Consider the following 25,860-nt stretch of genomic DNA (forward strand, 5'->3'; position numbering starts at 1 on the left):
TTGTGATCTTACAATTTTTAATCTTTTCCAAAAATATGCTGAAAATAGGATACCTCTCACATCAGACTATTCAAGAGGGTTGCAATCAGTGTCTTCCCATTGTCTCATCTTATGAGAGATTTATTTTAAAGAAGTTCTCAATAGTAAACAAAATGAGAACAAGGTCCCCCAGGGTTGTGACAACCTTTTGATGATTCATGTAAGTCTGTATTGATCTTTTGTCCAGGACTTTCTCTAAAGTACCATGCTATTTCAAAAGTTGGTTTAAAAACCTGTTGCATGTGGTGAGCTGAATTTTCAGATCTCTCCAAGAAATTGTTGCCTATGAACTACAACCCTATTTTTTAAGATTTCATTAAAGTTAAAATATTTTATGATGGAACAAAAATTCTAGAGCCATCTCACTAGCTCTAATCTAATAGAATTCAACTTAGGTACAACTTTAATGTTTTTAATTGTTTCATGATTTTCTGTAGCCAAAAGTGTCATTGTCTTTTGGCTAAACCTTCTGTTGATAACCTTTTCTGCACTTAGGTAGCCAGGTTCTCAGTAAATGGGCACACTGATCTCTTAAAGGGCCCATATTTGAAGCCTTCTTCCTTGGGAGAACTTGTCAATGCTTTGAGACGTCAGGGTGATCTCTGTGCACTAAGGAGGAATTGGAATAAAACTTGGTGGAAGCATTGAAGCAGTTATGTCTTAGGATCCTGTTGTAATTAATGAATCTTCTTGAAATGCTGGGACTAAAAGATCATACCAGATGAGGGACCAACTGAAGAAACTAGGACTTTTTATCTTGGAAAAGAAAAAATTTAAGTGAGTTATCAAATGTTATCCATTATTACAGAGTCTATGATGTTGAAAACTAATAAAACTTAATATGCTTGGCCTTTTGGGCAGAATTAGGAGCAGTGGGTAAAAGTTGCAGAGGCAGATTTTGACTCAGTGTCAAGAAAAGCTTTTTAGGATGATGGTTGCCCCAAAGTGGCATGACCTTTGGACGTGAGTGGATTTTCCTATCACAGCAGATCCTTAAGCAGAGGCTGGATGACTATTTGTCAGGATCCTGTAGAGGGAATTCTTTAATTTGGATTAGATGGCTTTTGAGATCTCTTTCCATTTGTGAGCCACTGTTTACTACTCTTCAACTATCTTTATATAACTGATTTCTGCCTGTAGTTATAAAAATATTTATTTTATTTGGTCCTGTGATAGCACTGATATCAGTAGGCATTCTTTCCTAGGGCAGATCATACACCTTCCACATAATCACATTTTGTGTGATACTAGTCCCTAAATTTCCATAAATCTCCTCCATAGTGGATCTGGGCAGTGTGATGAAGGCCCTCTTCTGTTTTTTTTTATTTTTGTATTGAAATTGTATATGCCAATGTAATACAGCACTTGGACTGCCCCTCACTCTAGCTACATAACCATCTTTATTAAAAATGAAAGAGAATTTCTCAATGGTTATACTACAACTGGAATGAAACACCTTCCTGAAACAAAATCTGGCAGTTTCCTTTCCTTTTAACAACAACAGAATTTAGAGGTTATAGGTTTATTTTTAAACCAATATTAGTCAGTGAGAGACCTTAGCAAAACATGATGTGATCTTTGTTACTGTTTTTCACATATTGACAAAAAACCCAAAATTAAATTTTTTCTTTTTTTTTTAAGAGGAGGTAAGGCAGGGCAATTGGGGTTAAGTGACTTGCCCAAGGTCACACAGCTCGTAAGTGTGTCAAGTGTCTGAGATGGCATTTGAACTCAGGTCCTCCTGACTCCAGGGCCAGTGCTCTACTTGATGTGCCACCTAGCTGCCCCCCCCCCCCAAGGTTAAATTTTTAAAGGAATTTTCTAAGCTTGTGTCAAGGATCCTAGAAGATGTGTGTTGCCTTATAGTTTGTTTCCTGCTTTTGGGGTGGAGTGGCAGGGGGCAGGGAGGAAGAGGCAGAGTAGGGAAGGGGTACAGAGCTGTGATATTATTGTTTTAAATAGCTCCCTGTGAGGAAGTAACTCTGTCGAAGATCTGTACCTTTTCTGTACCTTTTAGACTTAGAGTAGGAATTCTTAACCTGAGGTCCAGGAACTGATTTTTTAAAAAGAAATTTTGATAGCTGTACTTCATTACAGCTTTTGGTTTCCTTTGTAATCCTCTGTGCTTAAAGACGTTTCAAGAATACATCCATAGATTTCACCAAATTGCCAAAAGAGTCTATAACCCTTTCTCTGACCCCCCCCCCCCCCCCAATGTTAAGAGTTCTGAATTAGAGAATTTTCTGGCAGCACTGAGAAGGCATTGAGAGGTTCAGGGACTTAGCCCAAGATCACATAGTCAATATATGTCAGAGTTGGTACTTGAATTCAAGTCTTGTCTCTGAGAATGGTTCTCTATCTGCCATACCAGGCTGCTTCTTTTAGTCATCTTCCATTGGAAGACAATGCAGGGACACACTTTTTTTTTAGTTTTATTTCTTTCAGTCAGCCAAAATCTACCTTCCCAACCCTTCCCTGTTTCCCATTGAGAAAGAAAAAGAAACTCCCAAAATCCTAAAAATGCTCTGTGAGATTGATTTTTTGGCTCAGGTAATGCCATGTCTTTTGGTCCTGATTCGGTTCCTCCAGTTGTATAATTGGGATATTGAATCTTGGAAAGGAGAAGTGACTTTTCAGTTTCATATAGCATAGTAAGCAGATAGGTCTTTCTCTCTTGTCTACATTTTATAGGAAGGAAGAAAGGGAGAGTGGAAGAAAGAAAAGGAGAATAAACATTTACTATGTGATGTGCTATGGCACTGTGCTAAATGCTTTACAAATATTATTTCACTTGATCCATATAACAACCCTTGGAGGTTAGAGAAAGTAAGTGACTTGCCCAGGATCACTTAGCAGGTACATGTCTAAGACTAGATTTGAACTTAGGTCTTCCTGACTCCAGGCCCAGTGTTCTATCCCTGCTCCAGTATTGTGGGTAAACTTTAAAATAAATGCTAGCAAACATATTATTAATAAGATTAACAATAGTAATATCTAACTTACATAGTTCTCTACAGTTTAGAAAGTACTCTGCATAAATTTATTATCTCTGTCGAACCTCATAAAAAAAGTTGAATAGGTCTTTTCCACTTAAAGATGAGAAAACTGAGCCTCAGAGAGGTTGTGACCCTCTCATGATTACATAGGTAATGTCAGTGCTGATTCTTAAGTCCAGCACTTTTTAGGCCAGGCTAGTACATGGTCCTCTTTTCTACTTTATCATCACTAACTTTATTCTTTTTTATTGTATTGTGTTGTATTCTTTTGTATTTCCTTTCCCTAGATTTTTGTCCCAGGCTCTCCAGTCACTGTATATGGCAAGAACAAATCTTGATTCATCTGAACAAACCTTTTTTACTTGGGTGGTAATGCCTCTGACATAGCCTTTCCTTCTCTTTGGAGTCTTAACTCATCGTTACATAGTGGGACTTTTAGGTATTTAGACATTGAGAATATAGGTGAATTATGACACATAGCTTCTACCCCAAAAGAGATTCTTTTCTAGTTAAAGATAAATGAAACAATAATTTAAGACAGTAGGAGCCAGATCATCATTTAATACTATATTATATATGTGCTTTCCAGTGTTAAAATGATTCAGAGGGAAGAAAACTCCCCTTAGGGGTAGGGAAGAAAGTAAGGAATCACTGGAAATCGTTAAAGGTGCTCCCCATCCAGGTCATGCACACTAACCATAAGTGTCCCCTAGGACTCTATCCTGGGCTATCTTCTCTCTCTATACTACTTAGCTTGGTGATCTTATCAAGTCCATGTATTAATTATTATCTCTGTGCCACTGATTCTCAAATACACTTATTCAGCTCTAATCTCCAGTCTCACATCTCAAACTGCCCTTTAGATTTTGAGCTGGATGTCCATCTTTTGCTATCTTTGCTAATTTGAGAACCAGATAAAATTTTCACTTATCTTACTTTAACAATGGTCTCTTTTCACCAATGATTTTTTTTGATTCAGAACTGTTGAACCCTTTGGTGAGGATTTATTTTTAGTCAAGTTTTGCTAGTGGGAAAAAATGGTAGCTTGCTTGGGTTTCTGCAACCAATATTTATATTTTGGAGGATCAAGAGAAAGAAAGGGAAAAAGAGTCATTCTTCCTAGGGCTGGAACCCATCTTCCATTTCCTTCAGGACTAGGCTCATGGCCACAATCCAAGTTTTTCTACTTGGAAAATGGACCTTGAAACTGAAAGCCCCAGATTTTGGCCCCTACCCAGGAATCTCTGGCTTGTCTCCTTGAATTGGTACTTGGGGGTTCCCATAGTTATTTCTTTGGTCTGTCTCACTCATCCAGTAGTTTCCAAGACTTGGTGCAAATAAAATACTTTAGAATTAATGTGGGTCAAATCAGTAACCTTTCTAAATTTTTTAACATAAAGTTAAAAAAAAAAACAACTTCCTATGGGAATGAATGGCACAAGAAATAGACTCCTATAATGATTATGGAAATTATAGGCTCTTAAAGTTAGAAGAGACTTTGGATGATCTAATCTTGACCCTCTTTTCCACCCTCTCCCATTATTATAGATGAGGAAAATAAGGACCAAGAAGTTTAATGATTTGCCTCAGTCGTACAAGTAGCAAGGGTAGAGCTAGGGTTTGAATAGGCAGTGAGATGTGGTGGGGAACGTTTCCTGGATTTGGAGCCGAAGGACCTGGATACAAATTCTGGCTCTGTTGTGACTGGTAAAGGAGTCTCTTGACCTTTCTAGGAGTCAATTGTCTATACAAATTTGTTGGATTAGAGAATCTCTGAAGTCTCTTCTACCTTTAAATTCCGTGATCTGATCACCTCTGGACTGGGAAACAATCAGTTTTGATTGAAATCATCTAAATTTATGAATCCATTATTACTTTCCAAGGTCTCATGTTGGTGGCAAAGCAGGATTCAAACTTCAGGTCCTCTGATTTCATATCTAGTATTCTTTCTAGTGTAAAGTGGTAGTCATAGAGTAGAAGGGAAGTGAGACTAAGGATGATAGGGAAAACCACCATTATTGTATTGCCTTTTTACCTGATTGCTTCCACATTGTCCCTGACGGCTCCTCTCTTCTTGTACTTACTCAGAGCACCTTGGGCCTTGGGAACCACTTGATAAACAACTTCTGAACTGTTGTGGAAGGGGATAAAGTAGAAGGGAAAGTCTAATTTTAATGGTTAAGGTACTGAAAAACATGAGGCCTGGACAACAAAGCTTAGAAAGTTGGAATAACAGTTTTATTTATATGAAATGTTTTATTTTAAGTAGTGCAAATTCTGTTAAAGTAGAGATATTAAGGAATAGCTCCTGAGTACAAGCTAGATGCTAAATAACATTGATAATAGAAGCAAATGTGGGATATGGCTCTTCAGACTCAACAAAAGAGAGTAGTGTGCTGTTGGGGCAAAAATACATGTGTCAGATCACCTAGACAGTTTAAGACAAAGTGTTTTTTGTTTGAGTAATTTTAGGGCAGTAGTCTGGAGGATATGTTTTTGTTTCGTGTTTATTTTTATTCTGCTTGGTGGAAACTGGAATAGGTAGCCTAAAGGTCCTTTTCACTACTTAGAATCTATGAATCCTCTAGTCCCGGGCTGTCCAAAATGAGGTCTGCAGTGCGATTTATGCGACCTGCCAACAAGCATGACCTGCCTACTAGCATAGAAATTTACATAAATGCTTTAGTAAACCCGCAGAGCTCTCACTAAAATGGCAAATCAAAATATATTGTCTGTTGTTTCAAGAAAACCTAAGTTTGGACAGCTCTGCTCCAGTCCATTCAGATTGTCTTCCTTTCTGCCACCTTCATTTCTGTCTTGATATGTCTTCCCAAGCACTTCCTTACTTATTTCATCCTCACCTAGAATTCTTTTTAAATTTGTCAGCTACTAATCCAGCATTTATTGTGGCGTGAGTTTTACTGTTTTACAAGAGCTTTAACTTCTATCAACCCCAATGAGTGTGTAGCAAAGCATGGACCCATTGTAGGCCTTACTAAGTATTTGTTGAATTGAATTGAGTGACTCTTAATTACAGGAAAGAATGGTTTGCCTTAGTCCAAGAGATCTTTCTAACAAAATCCCTTTCCATTCTTCTTATCTATTATACTACTTAATATCTCTGAGGTGAAGTGATGCTGGCTGTCTTGTTATTCCTTGAACAAGACACTCCATCTCCTGATGCCAACCATTTTCACACACAGTCCTCCATGCCTGGAATGTTCTCCCTTCTCCCTACTTCTTGATTTCCATGATGTTCTGGGAAAAACACCATCTTCCACAGGAAGCCAATTCTGCCTTTGTTTTATTTATTATTTCTAATTTATTGTATATGTATAGCTTGTTTTACATAGTTATTTGTATGTTGTCTTCCTATTAGACGGTGAATTTCTTGAGAACAGGAATTGTCTTTTGCCTGTCTTTGTATCCACAGTACTTCGTACGGTGCACTTAATAAATGTTAATTTACTGACTGAGAAATGTTTAAAACAGTTATCTGTAGTGTTTTCTATCGCTAAACATGTTTAAGCAGAGAGGAAAAAGTTTATCTACTGGCCATTGTCATGTGGACAGGATTCCTGTATAAGTCACTTCCATTTTAGAGTCTGATTACAACAACAAAGAAAAATTACTGCAGTTTTGCATTGAATCATTGGTTCCCAGAATAGTTTAAAAAGAGAGTTTTTTCAAAGTATTTTCAGGAACGATCAGACAGCTTGAGCATACCTGACTAGGGTACTCCTTGGGTCGTAGTTGAGGCTTAACAGATGGATGTGGAACTTTCCACCCCTCTTCCTTTTCTTTCCCTCAATATAGTCACAGGGCGAAGTCCTCAACGGGTCCCCACTGGTAGCTATACTAAGTTTCATTGCCTTGTACTTTAGAGGTTTTGGGGTGGTAATAAAGTTCTAAAATCAGAAAAATAAAGTACATTTTTGTAGTTTAGTGTTGAAAAATTATTGGAATTTAGTGGGTTTACTTAGGAAATTGTTGATCTGTCTCCTCATGGTTTTCTGAAGAGGTTTTATTCATCTGTTGAAATTGGAACGACCAGAATTTCCCTGTTAGAATGAAGAATAGATACCAGCTTTGGTGCTAATACTATAGTATGAGATTTCTCATATTTAGGATCATTTTGTTAGAAGCTAGAATTTCTTCTTTGATTTAGTTTAGAATTAAATTCTGGACCTTTTGAATGTATATGGCAAAAACTCTTAAAGAAGAGAACAGAATCACTTGAGATAACTATACTTTGACCTATTTTGGTTTATTTTTATTTTATTTTTTCTCTTCCCTCCTCTCCTCCTTTCCCCCTATTTGAGGAGGCTAGCAATTAGTTGTAGGTTATACATGTGTAGTCATGTAAAACATTTCCATAATAGTCATGTTGTGAAAGAAAACATAGAGAAAAAAAATCTCAAGAAAAACAGTTAAAAAAAAAGTATGCTTCAATCTGTATTCAGACACCATCAGTTCTTTCTTTGGGGATGAATAGCATTTTTCATCATATAAGTCTTTCATAGTTGTCTTGGATAGTTGTATTGCTGAGAATACCGAAGTCATTCACAGCTGATCATCTTAGAATATTGCTGTTACTTTGTACACAGTACATTTCACTTTGTATCGGCCCATGCAAGTCTGAGAGCATCCTGCTCATCACAATACACCACTTGTTCAGCCATTCCCCAATTGATGGGCATCCCCTCAATTTCTAATTCTTTGCCCCCAGAAGAGAGCTGCTATAAATATTTTTCTACATACAAGTCCTTTTTCTTTTTGTTTTTTATCTCTTTCGGGATACAGGCCTAGTAGTGGTACTGCTAAGTCAGAGGGTATACGTGGTTTTATAACCCTTTGTGCATAGTTCCAAACTGCTCTACAGAATGGTTGGATCAGTTCATAACTCCACCAACAGTGCATTAATGTCTCATCTTTTCCATATCACCTCCAGTATTTGTCATTTCCCTTTTCTGCCTTATTTGCCAATCTAATCAGTAGCTCCTCAGAATTGTTTGAATTTGCATTTCTCCAATCAGTAGTGAGTTAGAGTGTTTTTCCGTATGGCTATAAATAGCTTTGATTACTTCATCTGAAAACTGATCATATCCTTTGGTCATTTATCAATTATGGAATGGCTCTTATTTTTATAAATTTGACTAAGTATATGCTTGAAATTTTTTTTCAGTTTCTATTACTAACTGTATTTTCTTCTATCCTCCCTACCCCGCCCCGTTTATTCTGTTCTGTCTTTCCTTTTGCCCTTTCCCTTCGCAAAAATGTTTTGCTTCTGACTACCTATTTTGGTTTGTGTTTTTTTTTTGTTTTGTTTTTTTGCTGTGATGTAAGCATCAGGGTTTGTGCAGAGTTATCTTTGCTTGTTTTCCTTTTTAAAGATACTTGTACATGTTTACATTTATTATGTTGTTGTACCAAAAATCAAGCTTATATATAGAAAATGTTCTACTTTATCTGCTTCTTTGAAACATCCTGTGTTTGGCTAAAGCAAATAGGAACCGGTATTACTTATTTAAAATACCATATATTTAATTGTGATACGCAAGTGACCCTGGGTTGTTGAAAGCTATGACAGCTCTGGCAGGTCTGATCAAGCTGTAAATACGGTGGGATTTTGGTGGGGTAGAAAGAAGGGGGAGGCAATCCAGATTAAGTGACTTGCCCAGGGTCACACATCTAGTAAGTAATTATCTGAGGTCAGATTTGAATTCTATCGTCCTTGATTCCAGATCTGGTGCTCTATCCGCTGTGCCACCTAGCTGCCCCTTACATATGGTGTTAATGATACACTGTACGTCCCAGGTTAAGTTTGAAGAGCCTGGTCACCAGGTTGGTTGCAAGGTGATAAACTTTTTTGGCCCTTAAATCTACTAAGATGTAGATAGGTTACCAGTTAATGAGGAGAGGAGAGGGGACAGTCCCCACATGAATGAAGTCATAGATCTTTTTAAATATGGAATTACTTACAATTACTGTTATAAACCAAGATGGATATACATTGTTCTGTGCCACATCATTGTCTTCTAAAATTTAAGCATGGCAGGGTTATATTCAGATTTTATTTTTAGTAGTGTATTTCTTTGATTATTAGAAGATGTCTTTGTAAAAGGATTTCTACCTTATTGACTTTCCCCTGTTCTGTTTGTCCAAAGTGTCAACCCAAGAAAAAGCCTGCTCCCTTGAAGTACGGAGTTGGACAACTTGTCTGGGCAAAATTCAACAGACGTCCATGGTGGCCCAGCAGAATTTGTTGTGATCCATTGATGAACACTCACTCAAAAATGAAAGGTAATGCCTATAGTTGATTTCACAAGATTGTTTTCTATAGAATTAGGAAATTACTTGAATCAGAATGAATCAGAATCATAATTACTTGAATTCAGAACGAATCAGAAATCAGAATTTGCACTTTTGTTAAACTAGAATTTTTGTTTTAACAGACAGGAAATTTTTTTCTCAGTATTTCATGAATGAAAATTGGTCATGGTGTTCTACCGAAAATTTAAAAAAAAAATTGTAGTTATTCAAATAGAGCCCAAGGCATTGTTTACTTGCAGAAAGTCGTTGTCACTGATGATAGTAATGATGATAACCTTATAATTATGTAGTGCTTTAAGGTTTATAAAGTCCTTACCCACCCTGTGATATAAGTAATGCAAATATTATAATCCTTGTGACATCACTGCTATGTATGGGAGCTGGGACTCCCCTCTGCCCCTTCAGTCCTCTGATTCCTTTCCAATAAGTGCTGTTGCACCAGTCCGTAGATAAGATGACTTCTGTGAAGTTACACAACTAGGTAGTCATTGGCAGCTGACACACCTTACTTTCCTACATATTTAATAGAACCCACTTTGATCAAATAAGCATTTTGAGTTTGGTTTTTTTTTTTTTAGTATATTGATTATTAAGGTTATACTTTTGAAATAGTTTCATTCAGGTTAATATTTAGTCTTACTGTACTTTGAGCAATTTTTTATTGATATGTTCAGGTTGTTACTAAAGTTCTTTATGTTCATAAGAACTGTGGGGTCAAGTATGGTATAGTGCAGGGCTGTCCAAGATGCGGCCCGTAGTGTGATTTATGCAACCCACATACAAACATAGAAATTTACATAAATGCTTTAGTGAAGGAAGCTGAGCCACCGCAGAGCTCTCACTAACATGGCAAATCAAAATATATTGTCTATTGTTTCAATAAAAATCTAAGGTTGGACAACCCTGGTATAGTAGAAGGAAAACTGGGTTTGGAGTTAGGCTCTGGAATTAGATAACTAGCTACCCTTTTTAATATTTTTATGTAACTTTAAAGAGACCACTTCCTCTGTTTAGACTTCAGTTTTCTGCTTTCTAAAGCAAAGTGATTGGACTAGATGATTGCAAACATATCTTCCCAGTGATAAATTCTATAATTCCACTAAGTTCATGTTGTAGAATTACATGATAACTTGGTAGTACTTCCCACCCCATCTTTCTTCTCCAACCCACATGTGTTCTATATGCAAGTACAGTGAACTGTGTCTCCCTTTCCCAGTTTGTACTAAAGGCATATATCTATGCAGAATACCAGCTAATGAAAATATCTATATAAAAAAATCTGCTTAGCTTCAAATGGGATCTTTTCAAAGTGTGTCCTACTTATATGAAAAATGAACATTATTCTAAAACTTTATTGTACTTTATATTCCCTTGATTTTACCTTATGACCATTTGAATTACTCTCTTGGTTTCCGAAGACATATTCTATTGCAATTACCATTTTCGACTTAGTATTCAGGACCTAGTAGGAATCTTTTAATTTAGAAAAAATAAATTTTAATGAATCAGAAAGTGCGGTGGTAGATTTGAAAGTAGAAGAAAAAGAAGAAATTTCTTTTCTGAATGAAACTTTTCTATTTTCAGTTTGAGCTTATTTTTATTGGCTCTGAACTTAAACAGAAAAGAGATGTCCAATTAAATTTGAATTTGAAACCATTTTTGCAACTTCATAACTTTGCTGTGAAATTGGTCAAAAGAATCTGCCGGGTTGTTTTTAAAATGATCACTGTAAAAAGGTTTTAGTTCTTCAGAAAACTGGTAGCTGCTAAACCTGATTTCCCACATTTCTGTTTTGTTCTTTAAGAAATAATGAGAAATGAGGAATAATCCAGTTTTAAATGTCAGCACTCAACTTTTGCCTTTTTCTATGAAATGTATGGCCTTTAAAAATTCATTTCAGCTAAATATAATCAGACTTTTAGGAGACTACTTATCGAAAGTTAGAGAAAGAAAGGACCCCAGAACCTAAAATGTTAGCACTGCATAGGACCTTTTGACAGACTATTAGAATAGGATATCAAGAGTTAGAAGGGATATAGAAGATAGAATGTAAGAGTTGAAAGGAGCCTCATAGAAATCATGTAGAATGACCCCTTATTTTCCCCTTAAGGAAACTAAGACTCGGAGAAGAAGTGACTTGTCCGAGGTCACACAGCTAGTTAGTTTGCATTATGAAGAAATAGCAACTGCTTTTAAAAGCTGCCTTTGAATTTTACCTGAATCCTGTCAGCTTGGCTCCTGTTCCAATTGCTGTGGAGATGTCAGAAAACAGTAACAGCTATTTGTATCTATAGTGGAGATTATCTGGGTTTAACTACTTTTTTTTCATTGTTGTCACATTTGGATTTCTTTTGCTTAAAATAGATGCTTGAAGGTGCTTGAAATGCTTGAAAAAATAGAATAAATGATTTGACTGTCATTGTAAAAGATATTTTTTTGTCTTTTGTTTAGGTGTTCCCACTTTATGTGATTCTATGAAAGTAGAATTTTTCTTACTGTCAAGTTAATGAAATGAAAATATGTCATTTTATAATTTGTCCCTATTCTGCATGAATCATAGGGTTATAGATTTAGAGCTGGAAGGAATATTAGAGGCCATGTAGGCCACTCCTGTGGTTTACGGATAAGGAACCTAACAGGCCCTGTTGAGGTCATAGAGGGATTGAAAAGCTACTTAAAAATATTTGTTGACTTTATCTTAGTAGATAATAAGTGAATGAACTTAGAATTTTAAAGCTGGATAGAATCTTAGAGATTAAAATTCAAATCCTTCATTTCACATATAAAGCTGAGAGAGGATATAACTTGCACATGATCAGAAAAGTTAATGGCAAATCGAGGGCTAGAACTCTGGTCTCCTTACTCCAACTTATTGTTGCTTTTAATTCACTCCCTCATAACATACTGTGATGATTTGGTGCATTGCAAATATCTGTTCTCAAATCTCAACTGTGCCCTGCACTGTTGCTCAGTAATTCTTGATATTCATCTGCCAGCTTAGTATATTACAAAGTAAGTAAAGACTTGATGCTTCTATTGATCACGTGATTTGGTCTTCAATACTGAGATTAGGAGCATTCATACTGAGATACTTCAACATTTATTTGCTCCGTTTACTTCCTCCCCCTCCTTCCATCCTTGCCTCAAGCCTAACCTCTTCACCATTGCTTTTGATTTTGTCACTTTCTATGTCATCCAGGGCCTTGCTCCATTCAGTATACCTTCTTTTTCTCTTATATCTTGACTTCTCTGACTCTATACCTTCTTTCTGCAGTGTTTTGATCTCCCCATATTACATAAACTTTCTCTAGACCTTACTTGCCCATTCAAGCTACCACCTTATCTCCTTCCATTCATAAACATCAAAAATAGTAATTTATGTGCCCGTGCTTCTTCATGACCTACTCAACTCTTCTCAATCTGGCTTCTGTTTGTACCATTGGCCTATTGCAATAGTTTCTACCTCTAGTCTCTCCTGCTTCACCTCAGCTTTTTTTTTTATCATGTCATTAATGCTTGCTCTGGAATGATTGATAGATTCTCATTGCTTACTAGCTTGGTCTTTATACCTTGTTGCCTTGATGTTTTTGAACTTCATTTTCCCTGTTCCTTGCACATACCATTGCCAATACACACCTTGTTCTTTTGCTTATTTACCTCTGGTTGTGATTTTTTTTTCTAATCAAAACTTTCTATCTCCCCCCCACCCCCCACTTTTTTTTTTTAACATTCTTTTCAGTCTTTAAGGCTAGGCTTTGAAGATAACATTTCTTAAAACCTTCCTGTATTTCTCCCACCCAGTGTGATTTCTTTCCCCTCTGTCATACCAGAGCATATAGTAGCACTTTCATGACATTTGTTCCATTCCAGTTTTTATTATAGATTTTTCTGTACTTTTTTTTTTGTTTTGTTTACTACATTATAAGCTCCTTGAAGCTAGGGCTCCTGTCTTAACTATCTTTACTCTTCAGCTTCTACCATGGTGTTTTCCATGTAGTAGATATTCAGAACATATTTATAAAAATATTATTAAGGAAGAAGTATAAGTTTGAGGTAAGATGAAATACATGTCATAGATATTATTTATATTCACTTTATCTTTGTAGTTGTTCACCTACCTCTCTATTCACTCTAAAATAACACTGTCCTCTATTACTTCAAGTGTTTTAGTCAAGCATTCAAGGTCATTCAGTCTAGCTTCAGCATATTTTTCCAGCCTCATTTCATCCCCCCCCTCTGCCCCCACTTTGGAGGGGGAGGGCAGGGTAATTGAGGTTAAGTGACTTGCCCAAGGTCACACAGTTAGTGTGTCAAGTGTCTGAGGCCGGATTTAAACTCAGGTCCTCCTGACTGCAGGGTCAGTGCTGTAATCACTGTGCCACCTATCTACCCCAACACTTTTCCTATATAGATTATTAGCTTTAGCAAAATTGATTTGCCAGGTATCCCTAGATTTGTTTCAAGCTTTCCTTAAGAAAAGTTCAAGGCATCTTGGAGTGTCCTTTACCCTTTTCTTCCCCTCTTAGTTCCTAACCAAATCCATTCTTGCTTGTTGAATCCTATGAAAAATTAAGATGATGCTATTCCTTCTGTTTCATTATAAAAAAGACCAGTCATTTAGGCTTTGTTTTGCATTGATTGCTGATTATTTCTTATGTTTATGATTGCTTCCTCTTCATGTTTTTTACTAGTGCAAAATGTGTAGCACTATATAAGAGGAATCAACACATGGGTCTGTTTAATTTGCATTTCGATTATTTTGACCAGTATCTAAACTCTTTGCTATCATGTAGTACTCAATTCAAGAATTTGCATAGTGTAATATGTAGCATTTTCTTATTAAATGCTTTTCTTAATGTCTTATTTTGTCCTTTTTCATCTCTCTCTACTTTTCTTCCTCTCCAGTTCACTGAAGAGTATTCTTTTTTGATTTCCTGCTTTGAATATGTGGTTTCACATTGCCTACATGGCATTCAAAGATCTCTATGCTCTGGCCTCAACCTTGCCTACATTGATTTTCTTTTCATGAGTACTCTGTTCTAACCCAACTGAACTGTTGTTTGATCTCAATACATTTGCATTTACTTATAATATTCTTTCTTTCTGGTATGTTTTCTTCCAATCCCCATCCTTTTCTTATAGCTAAGAGTTATCTCTTTGCACTTCTCATGTAGCACTAATCAGTTAGTTTTGGATTGTGCCTTATTTATGTGTAAATGTAAGCTTACTTCATTTAAGTGTTTTCCCCTAAAGGCTGGGGGACTATTTATCCCCATAGTTGTAGTAAAATAACTTATAAATGAGCGTTCAGTAAATAAGTTGAATATTTCTGGGATTTCTCAGAAAATTATTTGAAATTTTTTTATAAATAGAATTTTCAGCCAGTGATGAGGCTTTTGACATTTTCATCATTTTCTTGTGCTTAGCATTCTCTATTTTGAGATAAAACAGGTACATGTCTTTCACTAGTTTCCAGCCAGAGGCCTTATCGGCAGTACTACGTGGAAGCCTTAGGAGACCCTTCTGAAAAAGCCTGGGTGGCAGGAAAATCGATTGTCCTATTTGAAGGAAGACATCAATTTGAAGAGCTTCCTGTACTGAGGAGAAGAGGCAAACAGAAAGAAAAAGGCTACAGACATAAGGTAAAGTCAAGGATTTCTTTTTTTCTAATAGTTCTTATAGTTTTCAGTCTTTGGAAGTTTAGGAGAGTGGTTATTTGAGGAAACTGCTAGGAAACTTTCTAGGATTTTTTGATATCCATGTAAATTATCTGAATGGAAGCAAATTTGTCCACCTCAAAATTGTTTTTTATACGTCATATGATTACTGATTACTTTAGTGTGGATGCACCAACATAGATCAAAGCATCTCCATGCTTTAGTAGACTGTTTCATAAGTTTATTTGGGCATAAAAATCAAAATTTGTGGCTATTTCTGGCACATTAGTGAAGATTGTTACACAAAGGTATGCAGTCAATCACTGAACCATTTCTAGAAGTCTTTTTGGCTTGGATAGGACATGTCACATCATATAGCTGTTGAGAACCCATGGCCATGTCTATTCCGTTGGTAGTAACTTTAAAGAAGATTCGAGTCCATAGAGGTGAAAATATACAGTTTGGTGTCAAAGCAGCATTTTCCTAAAAATCCACAAGGTGGAGACATTTTTCCATGAAAGGATAGTCTGGTCATTAAAATAAGATTTATAGCTTCTCATTTCATAAATGAATTTTGTAGTTTTTTCTTATTGTTTTTATAAGTAAAATTATAGAAGTTACTAACTTAGTAAAGGAAGAGTTCACAATTTTCAACATATTAACAAAATGTTTTGTTAGGTTTTTTGATTATGTAGCCCAGTTTATGCTGCTAAATACCTTGTATTAATGTATGTTTTCTAAGATTTCTAAGGGAGATATTGCAGTAGGGGAAGTAGTTTTTCTTGCTTTGCTACAGTTTTGTTTCTCAATCTTTCTTTGTATTCTTAAATTCAAGGATATAATCTTGAAAAATCCCTCAGCTTTGACATTTTTTTTGGAGGGGGCAGGAAGGGGATAATAAAATTGCTTTTATTGTTTCTGTGTGTGTGTGTGTGTGTATGTATACGTATATACACATATGAATAGATATGTAGATCTATATATAGATACATATTCTTAAATATTTCACTAAATCTAATTACTTAACTCAGTTGTTTAATTGAAAGGTGTTTTTTAAAACCCTTGCACTTATTCCCTCTCCATAAAATGAAAACCTTTTAAATTCTCCGAGATAGTTAATAGGGAATACCTCATCCAACATTGTATTCAAACTGTCCAAAATAGTCTTACTGCTCAGCAGACAGTGGAAATAGTGATGGCAGACTGGACCTCTAAAGGTGAAGGACTCAGGGAGTTGGCATTCTGACATTGTTTTAACTTTAGCAGTAATACCATGGTTAAAGGCTGCTTGGGTATTTTTATATTCACCAGGATTCTGATCCTCAATTTGTGCCCAGAGGTGTTGAAATGTTGAAATGCAGTGTTTGGCTCATCTATCTAATCCAGAAGGCTATACCTGGGGAAGAGACAGTGATAGTTAGAAAGTTGCTTGGAAAGCCTGAAATTAGAGTAGTAAAAGGATTTAGCTAATATTTGGGACTATTCACTGACTGAAGAATTATCTTGATTCAGTCTTATAGTACAACTTTGGAAAGATGAAAATACTTTGGTCTGCCAGTCTCTTCCCTAGACAACTTCATTAATGATGATAGATTACTCTTGTCTATGTAACTTTGGCTTTTACTTTTTTCAAGCTTAATTCAGACCAAGAACCCTTTGGTTTCTAATTGCAAATGATCTGATATATTAGATAGATCCCTTAAATCAGCAACACATTTACAAGTTAACTTTTAAAAGGACAATGGATATTTACTTCCAGTCATTCTTGCAGATGGCTATTTCGTCCATTATTTTTACTTATTCTTGTTATCTTCAGTTTCAGAGGGTGACATTTCTTGACTTCCCTAAGTTCTAGGCATATCCTGTTCCATAGGATCATGGAACTTAGCTAAAAGCAACCTTAGAAGTCATCTATTCTGGTACACTTATTACAAATAAGGAAACTGAGTTTTAAATAAGGAATTAGAACCAGGATCTTAATTCATTTCCTCTGATTCCAAATCCATTTTACTCCACACCATACTATACTGACAGAACCTCAGAGGTAGTTCAAAGTTTCAAAGATATTTGAAACTTTTCTTTACCTTGAGTGTGTACAATTGTGAGAAAAATGAATTTATGGTGAATATTCATGGTGCTAGTAAATTTTTAAAATCATTTCAGTGGCATTGCCTGTGTTGTAGAACTGCATCATGGATGTAAGAATCAGCAAGAATTTAAAAATATATATATCTATATTTATAGATATAGCTGGGTCATATGCAAATAAATGAGCCATTTTAAAGTCGAATGATGAGTACAATAACTCACACTTTTTTATAGCACTTGTGTATTGTCTTATGATCATTCGAGTGAAAGATATCTTTCCCCAGCTCTCTCCTTTTATGGAAACTGTCTATATCATCCCATTGACGTCTAAATAAATAAGTCCTAAGGCAGAGAAGTGAAGTTTCCCTGGATTATACTGCTAGTCACTGTTAGGAGCATCTTTGAATCTACGTCTTTTGACTCTAAGCCCAGCCCTCTAACTATCATGCCATGTTCTGTCATATGTAACTACATTGCAGCAGAATGCAAAGTTTATCCTTATATATAAAATATGCTAAACTACCTAGAGAGTTAGAAACTAAAATACAACTTGCATTTTCTCTGGTTATTTTTGCTGGTGCTAACCAAGTGAATAGCTTGATTTTTCCCTTTGAGACTTTTACCTTGGGACTAGCTTGACCTCCTATTTCTGTCCCAGAAATACTTATGAACAGAAGAGTATACTGAATTTGACTGATGTGCCCCAATTGAGAAATTGACCACAATAGGTTAATTTACGTTTTTCATGTACCTTAACATGGGAATAAAGTCATTTCCCCACTTCCTTACCACTTACTACCTTTATGATATTGGGCAGGTCATTTAACCTCTTTATGCTTTAATTATCTCATTTGCAAGAAGAGCTAGATTAAGTGACCTTTAAATCCGTGACCTCTGATCCTCTATTGATTTTTTTCCCCTTTCTGTTCTTAGTTCTTTGTGTGTAGATTTCTTTATGGTTTATAACAAGTTCTGATCACTGAAATTCTGAAAAATAGGATTTCTACTCTTAATGACAGCCTTTACCTTTCCATTTAAGTACGTGCTTTTGTCTCTTTATAGCCAACATTTCTTCTGCTACCATAGGAACTCAGAACCAGTTACTGACATTTAGTTTGAAAGAAGTGTTCAGCGTAGTAATGTTAGGTTTAAAATGAGAATCCCCTTGTGTTGGCCCCATCTTGATCCCTGAATGCTGTCGATAGTCTTCCTGGTATACTTCATCATTTTGTGGGCATTTCAGCATTACATGGATTATGTGGTAGAACAACTCCTTGTAATTCATGGAAGAGTAAGAATTCTTTTGGGGTTGTGGTGAATGGATGGAGGAGACTTTCTGGATGTTTCTGTAAATATTTAGCACATCCTCACTGTGGAAAGGAATGCATGAGAGGAGATGGACAGAGCAAGAAATGTATACGAGAACCATGGAAGGAAAATGATACCTCTGGCTTCACTGCATCAAGGAGTAAAAAGGACCTCTTCCCGCCCGCCACCCCCCCCCCCCCCCGGCCCCTTTGTTTTATATAGGTAGAATGATAGTCTATCCTTTTGGGAGTGGACATAGCAACTCCTTGTCTAGAGTTGATAAGCTATGTAGCCATTGGGGAAGCCTGTGGTTCTTGAGAGAGAGAAACACACACACACACACACCTTGGGGAGGGTAAAAGACATAGAGCCTGTGCTAGTATGAATGTTCATCCCATCCCAGTCTCTTTATAGTTTAACTTCATCTGTATTCATAGTCATCTCTCTCCATCATGGTCTAGGACTGACACTTTAATTATAAATATAATGAAGAACCTTTAAAGAGAACTTTTTCCCTTTTTCTTTTTATCATCTCAAAAGTAAAGCCAGTATTTCAGCAATTTTTGCATAGTAATTCTATGAAAATAGAAGTTATCCATTTATTTCTTCCATTGTGTCTCCTTGGATGACAGTCAAACTTTAGTTTCAGAGTTTTGTATATTGTTATGGTAGACATTATTTCACTTTCTTTTATGTGTGATGTCACCTTCTTTCTTTTTCTTCCCCTCTTTCAAATTTTCAGGTTCCTAAGAAAATCTTGAGTAAGTGGGAAGCTAGCGTTGGACTTGCTGAGCAGCGAGAAGTTCCTAAGGATTTTAAGGTCAGAAAGCGTATCAGAACTTCAACGAAACTTGACAGTGAGGAAGATATGCCCTTTGAGGATTGTACAAATGATCCTGAATCAGAGCATGAGCGAGTACTGAATGGCTGCCTGAAATCACTAGCCTTTGACTCTGAAACCTCTTCAGATGAGAAGGTGAAGCCGTGCACTAAGTCTCGAGTCAGAAAGAGATCCACAAGCCTCAAAAGGACTAGTATGAAAAAAAGCAGCATACCATTTGAAGCTCATAAAGAAGAAAGAAGGGAAAAGATGACAGAGACTCTTGGCCTGAACTATATTTCTAGTGATGTGTCTGATAAGCAAGCTTCTACTGAACTATGCAGAATAGCAAGCAGTCTTACAGCAGCATCCAACAACACCACAACAAACTACTTGTTTTCTTCACGTGGGAAAACCACTATGAAAAAAGAGTTTGAGACTTCAAATTGTGATTCTCTGCTTGGTTTGTCTGAGAGTGTTTTGATTTCTAGCAGTTCTGTGGAGAGAAAAAAACCACTCCGCAGCATGGTTCCCATTGCAAAGTCATCCCGCCTGTGCTATATCAGTACTGGTGATGAGGAAAAGAGAAGTGATTCAGCCAGTTTATGGACTACCTCTGATGATGAGAGCAGTGACAGTGATCTGGATCCAGTTGATCAAAGTTCTGAGTCTGATGAAAGTGCTCTAGAAATCGCTGGCTCTTTTGATAAGAATGAAAGTGAGCTACCTATGGAGAAAAATGAAAAGGTTAAATATTCCAGGTATCGCACAAAGAACACTAGAGAAACAGCAAGAAAGAAGTCTAGAAAAACTAGTTCACACCTAGACCAGTTGTTAGATTGTACTAAAGCTCCTGACCCTGGGAGTGAAGAATCTCAAGGTGCTGATTCTGATTCCAAAATGCCCATCATTGCCATAAACGACAATCTTTCCACCAAATATACCATGCCACAAAGCATTTCCCATGAGAATTCTTTCATAAAGAGTGGGCTTACTAATCAACCTCTGTTACAATCAAAACATAACAAACAGCCTAAAGCCAGGAATATAAAATGCAAACACAAAGAGAACCCTACTGCAGTTGAACCATCTGTTTTAGAGGAGGATTTCAGTTTAAAGTGCTGTTCTTCTGATTCCAAAGGGTCTCCTTTAGACTGTGTTGTCAAAAGTGGGAAGCTTGATAGTCTAAAACTACTGAGCAACATGCATGAGAAACCCAGGGATTCTGCAGAAATTGAAACAGCTGTTGTAAAACATGTTCTATCAGAGTTGAAAGAACTGTCTTATAGATCCTTAAATGATGACATAAATGACTCTGGATCATCTAAAATAAACAAACCTTTACTTTTTCCTTCATCTGGTCAAAATCGTTTGCCAATTGAGCCAAACTACAAATTCAGCACCTTATTGATGATGTTGAAAGATATGCATGATAGTAAGACCAAGGAACAGCAGCTAATGACTACTCAAAATGTGGTCTCCTATCGTAGTCCTGGCCTTGGGGACTGTTCCAGCAACAGTGCTGCAGCTGGCTCAAAGTCACTGGTTTCAGGGGGCTTAACTCATAAGGCTGAAAAAAATGGAGATTGTATTCAGGACTCAATCTGTCAAAACCCTGGTGGGAGTGAGTCTTCTCTCACCCGAGAGTCATCTGGAACTTTAACTGGATTGCTCGCTAAGAAAAGAAGGCTCACTGCTTCTGGTAAACGTCGAGCAAACTGTATTACCCGGCGAAATTGTGGAAGATCCAAGTCATCTAAACTGCAGGATGGCTTCTTGGCACAAAGGGAAAAGGACACTATAGAGAGCAAAGACTTAAAATCAGAAAGGAAAAGGAAGCTAAACCAGACACCTAGTATGACCACTGAGACTGCACTGGGTGAATGCAAAGATGTTCCAGGTTCAATAAATAAGTCTCTAAGCAGCAGGCCTGCAGAATCGAAGAGAAAGCAGTCTCTTCAGTTAATGGAACATTTAACAGGTGAAGACTGTGCACATTTTTCTGATGTCCATTTTGATCCCATGGTTAAAAAATCTGACCCTGATAAAAATCCTGAAAAGTGCCCCTCTTTTGAAAATGGGGAAGTCCTAGAGCTGGACTCTGAAATGAACAGTGAAAGCTCCCTAAGTGATGAATCTAATGATGTAAACCATGTGGCACCCAAAAAGCGGTGGCAGCGTTTTAACCAAAGCAGAGCTAAAACCAGTAAGCGCATCAGTAGATCTAGTAGGGAAAAGAACTCAAAGAGTGCCTTTGGGGGCCTGCACCCTTGTGACTTTCTGCTGGAGGGGAATGAGGGCCCAGAGGATAGGCCTTCCAGCCCTTCCAAGGTGCTAGAGGAAGAAATTAAACAGAATTGTGAGGGTCACTTAGAAATAGTTGTGCCACAGTTGAATGTGTGTGATAAGCCAAACAATGATGGGCTGCACAGAGAATCAGGGCTTTCCAATTTTCCTCCACAGCCTGAGCTCTCCACACAAGGTAAGAGCTTTACAACTGCATGACAAGTGGATTTGGGTATATTTTCTTGCCTTATTATTTGTCCCTTCCCTAAGTTGTATCATAGAAGAGAATTTATATGCAAAAGGTGTATTAAAAGGTTAAGATGGGAAATTTTTCTTTAAGAATAAATAGGTACTTCTCCAGAATGGTCTAAATTTTAAGAACTTCATTATGCCCAACACTGAGGCAGCTTTGTTATTATATAATAAATTTCCTTTTTAAAATTTCTATTTTTTTTAGTTGGTTTCATATAATGATTATCTGGAGCATTTTTGCCCCTAGGCAAGTAACCTTTGTTAGCTTCGAGACTCCTGAGGCCCTGATTTTTATTGGGAGAACTCTAGGCCCTTTGTTGCTATCCCTGCCCATTATGGAAAATGCAGTTCAACAGTCATTTATTAAGCAGCTGCTTAGTACAAAGACCCTGTGCTGATGATTCAATGAGAGATAAGACAGAGGCTCTTCTATTAAACTAATGGGGGAAAGCAGAGATACTTATATAACTGTCTTTTTAGCAAAACATCCATGTAAAGTGCTAAGAGAAATGTGACAAGGGAAAGATCACCTTTACGTGGCCTGGGTTCAAGTCCTCATGGAATTATGATGGAAGTAGCATTTTGAGTCGGGCCTTAAAGGAAATGGGGAGTGACATCTATAGATGTAATTGAGTAAGGGAATTCATTCCTGCCTTGGGTTTTGGAACAAGCAAATACATAGAGACAGAATAAGAATGGAGAAAGAGGAGATAATCCACTTTGTTTCGAACAGAATATATGAAGTAGTAGTACATGAAAGGTACGGAATAAGGTTTGTTGGGTTCACTTTGTGAGAGATCTCGAATGCCAGGTTCCAAGGAATTTTGAGTAGAATGATTTACAGAATAGGGTGTAAGGAAGATGACTGACAGTATATGACAGTTTTTTGAGTAGAGACACTAAAGGTAGATAGACAAGATAGGAAGCTAATTTCAATGGTCTAAGCAAGTAAAAGGAAGAAACGAGAAGAAACAGTCTGTTGCTATTATAAGAGCTTTTTTACCATCTGAGTTTGCCAACTATTTGTACTTCTAATTCCCTAGGTCCTCCTGTTGTAAGGAATGAACTTTTGTAGGGGAGTGAGAATTACTAGCTTTAGCTTGTAGTTACACAGAAAATTCTCTATCATATTTTCGAATTATTACGCTTCTCCAAAGCTGAGAATACACTATGTTCTAATTGATGAGTTTCTTATACAGAAAGAAATAGTGGCAGAGTTCCTAGCCCATCCTTCAGAAGCCTATTGACCTTAAATTGTAGTTAAGCTATAGAATTTTAGTATTATAATACCCAGTCATTGTTTTAAGTAATGATTATGTGAGAAAACGTGTTTTTTGGTATCCCAGATTTTAACCAAAGTTGGAGGGGCAAGGTCGTCGGGGAGTGTTCAGAATCAGCAAGAGAAGAGTTAATAACCTAAATAGTCTATGTTGAATCTAAGGCCTCTCTGTGTCACCATCATGAGGAGTTTTACTTTGTCAGGGTCAACAGGTCCTAGAAGTGGATTTGTGAGAAAGGCAAGTAGTAGAAGATGGAGGGAATGCCCTAGGCAAGGATGGGGAACATGCAGCCTCAAGGCTATATGTGGCCCTTTAAGTCATTAAGTGTGGCCCTTTGAATCCAAACTTCACAGAACAAGCCCCCTTAATAAAAGGATTTGTTCTGTAAAACTTGAACTCAGTCAAAATGCCTCACCCAAAGACCTAGACCTCAGGGCTGCAGGTTCCCCACCCCTGCAGAGGCTGACTTTCCACTACCCTGTGTTGTTATGCATTACAGTATTTGTGCTCATTTGCCTTAGATGAACCTATTTGTGGGGGCTCTTGGTGTTTTTCTTAAAAAAAAAAAAAGGACTAGTTAAAGAGTATGCTAATTTCTCATGTTGGTTTTTAATTGGATCAAAAAATTTCACATCTGTGAAATAAATTGTTTTCTATTTATTTTAACCTGAGTGCTTCTGTAACAAAACACACTTTTTCTGGCTATAGAGGACAGATTTTTACTTCATATGATGCTTTTGAGGGAGAGAAGAGAGCAAAACTAGTTTTGCAAAGGAAAGAGCAGCTTTTTTCAAAGTAGATATTTTAAAAAATTCAATTTGAATTCGCATGGTAGATTTTACACAGGATCACCAAATTTTCAGAGTTAGAAATGGCCTCAGGGCTACCTAGTCCAACCCATTTCTAAAAAAAGAATCCCTACTATATCATATTCACTGAATGATTATTTAGCTTTTACTCCAAGACCTCCAGGGAGTAGGAACGTCTACTCATCTAGGCATCCTATTTCACTTTTGGATAGCTTTGATTTTTAAAAAACTTTCCATAATAAGAAAAATCTAAATTTGCTTTTTGTAACTTCTGTCAACTGCCCCTAGTTCTGCCATCTGGGGGCAAACAGAACAAGTCTAATCCTTCTTCCACATGATAGTCTTTCAAGTGCTATCATGTCTTCTTCTCAATCTCCCCCCAGCTGTCTCCTTTCCAGGTAAATACCCCCAGTTCCTTCAGTCATCCTTCCTATGGAATAGTCTCAAAATCTTTCACCCTACAGGTTGCACTCTGAATGCTTTCCAGATAATTAGTAGCCTTCCTAAAATCTGGCTCTCAGGACAGTACTACAGAGGTAATCTGACTGGAAATGCAGCTTGACCATTTACTCTAGCAAAGTAGTCTCTTCCTTAGTAATAAGAATGCTAAACTTTAGTAGCTTAAAAGTGCACTGAGATTTTGAGAACACTGGATAGAGCAAGAATATCTCCTTTTTGTAAGGAGGAGAACCAGCTTTTCCTTTTTCTAAAGTAATGAAGTAGGGGAGGGTTGTAATACTGAATAAATGAAGGGCAATGGAATTGACAGTGAAATGTACCATCAGTAGGCAGGGCAAACCTACTCTTGAGTCTCCCTCACTTTTCCCGTTAAGGATTCTTTGTAAATCATATAGGGCTATAAAACTGAGAGTTGTACTACTCTTTTTGTTTTAAAAGCATACTCTTAAAGTTAAGCCACAATATTACTATAAGTGTGTCATATTTAAATTTAGCAGGGTGTATTACAAAGATTTTGGTAAAATTTGCTTAACTTTGCACTTCGGTCCATTTATATTATTTTCTGAAACTAGAATATGATAGTGTGGAATTAATTTTTAGATAAGATTTAAAAAGAATGCACACTTGTAAAAGACTCTAATCATTTTTGTTGGTTGAAGGACTTGGCTATAAATGTTTGGTTGTTAGGCGGAAACCTAAGGTGTATGCTTTGCAGTTTCCTTTCTTGCCCCAGAGGGTCCCTTCCATTCCCTGTGGTATAATTTCCCTTTAGCTATAGGAAGATCTAAGACTTTGGGGAGTCACTTAGAGAAATGAGATCTCATCTGGGGCTGGATCCCTCTTCCATGTATTGAATTCATCATTGTTATATTCATGAAAAAAAAGGTGAAAAGAGCAACATAACTTCTGGAGTTATAAAGGAGATTCTCAAAGTGTTACAGATGTTCAGAGGAGAGAGGTCACTTGTGGTGTGGTCAGCAGAGAGGCTTCATTGAGGAAATGGAAAAATGGATATTACTTGGGGGTTGGGGAGAGGTCGTTAAGCAAATAATTATGTTGAGGTTCACAGTAAATAGCTTTCATCTCTAATTGCTGCTGTTATCTATCACTATTTCAGTTTTGGCCAGGAGCCTGTTATCTTGTGCTTTGAAGATATGGTCCAGAAATCCAAAATCTATGCTCAAATACCCTAACTAGCAATTCACTTTTCAAATATGTCATTCTTTTCTGAATCTTTTGGCTTTATGCACAGCAGTAATATAACCATCTCCTGTTTTCCTAAGGTCTTCATCTTCTTACCCAAATCTGTAATGTTTAGCTTTCTTCTCATGATTTCTTAAACATTTCGTACAATATGTAACCCTGGGAAACTTAAGTAAAAAAGTATAAAAAGAGCATGACTAAGTATATGTTGCTTTACTCTTACTAACACGTCTTTTTTTTAATCTAAGATTTGCTTAAAGTTCTCATTGACAAAATAGTAATCATATATTCTTTTGAGTCTTCTGGCAGTATCATTTGTGTCAATGTGAG

At 36.8% G+C, this 25,860-nt stretch overlaps 1 protein-coding gene across 6 annotated transcripts in view; it reads left to right on the top strand.

The window, feature by feature from the left end:
* Positions 1-25,860, top strand: part of NSD1 (nuclear receptor binding SET domain protein 1) — a 141,896-nt gene that overhangs the window by 39,769 nt on the left and 76,267 nt on the right. For 5 of the 6 annotated variants that reach the window (XM_036750749.1, XM_036750744.1, XM_036750748.1 and 2 more), the window contains 3 exons: positions 9,203-9,338; positions 14,838-15,010; positions 19,164-21,723. In XM_036750749.1, coding sequence (XP_036606644.1) covers positions 9,203-9,338; positions 14,838-15,010; positions 19,164-21,723 — 2,869 coding nt within the window. The remainder of the gene's footprint in view (positions 1-9,202; positions 9,339-14,837; positions 15,011-19,163; positions 21,724-25,860) is intronic. The other variant, XM_036750747.1, reaches the window with a different exon arrangement.

This window comes from Trichosurus vulpecula, chromosome 3 (genome assembly GCF_011100635.1).
Source record: "Trichosurus vulpecula isolate mTriVul1 chromosome 3, mTriVul1.pri, whole genome shotgun sequence".
Lineage (NCBI taxonomy): Eukaryota > Metazoa > Chordata > Mammalia > Diprotodontia > Phalangeridae > Trichosurus > Trichosurus vulpecula.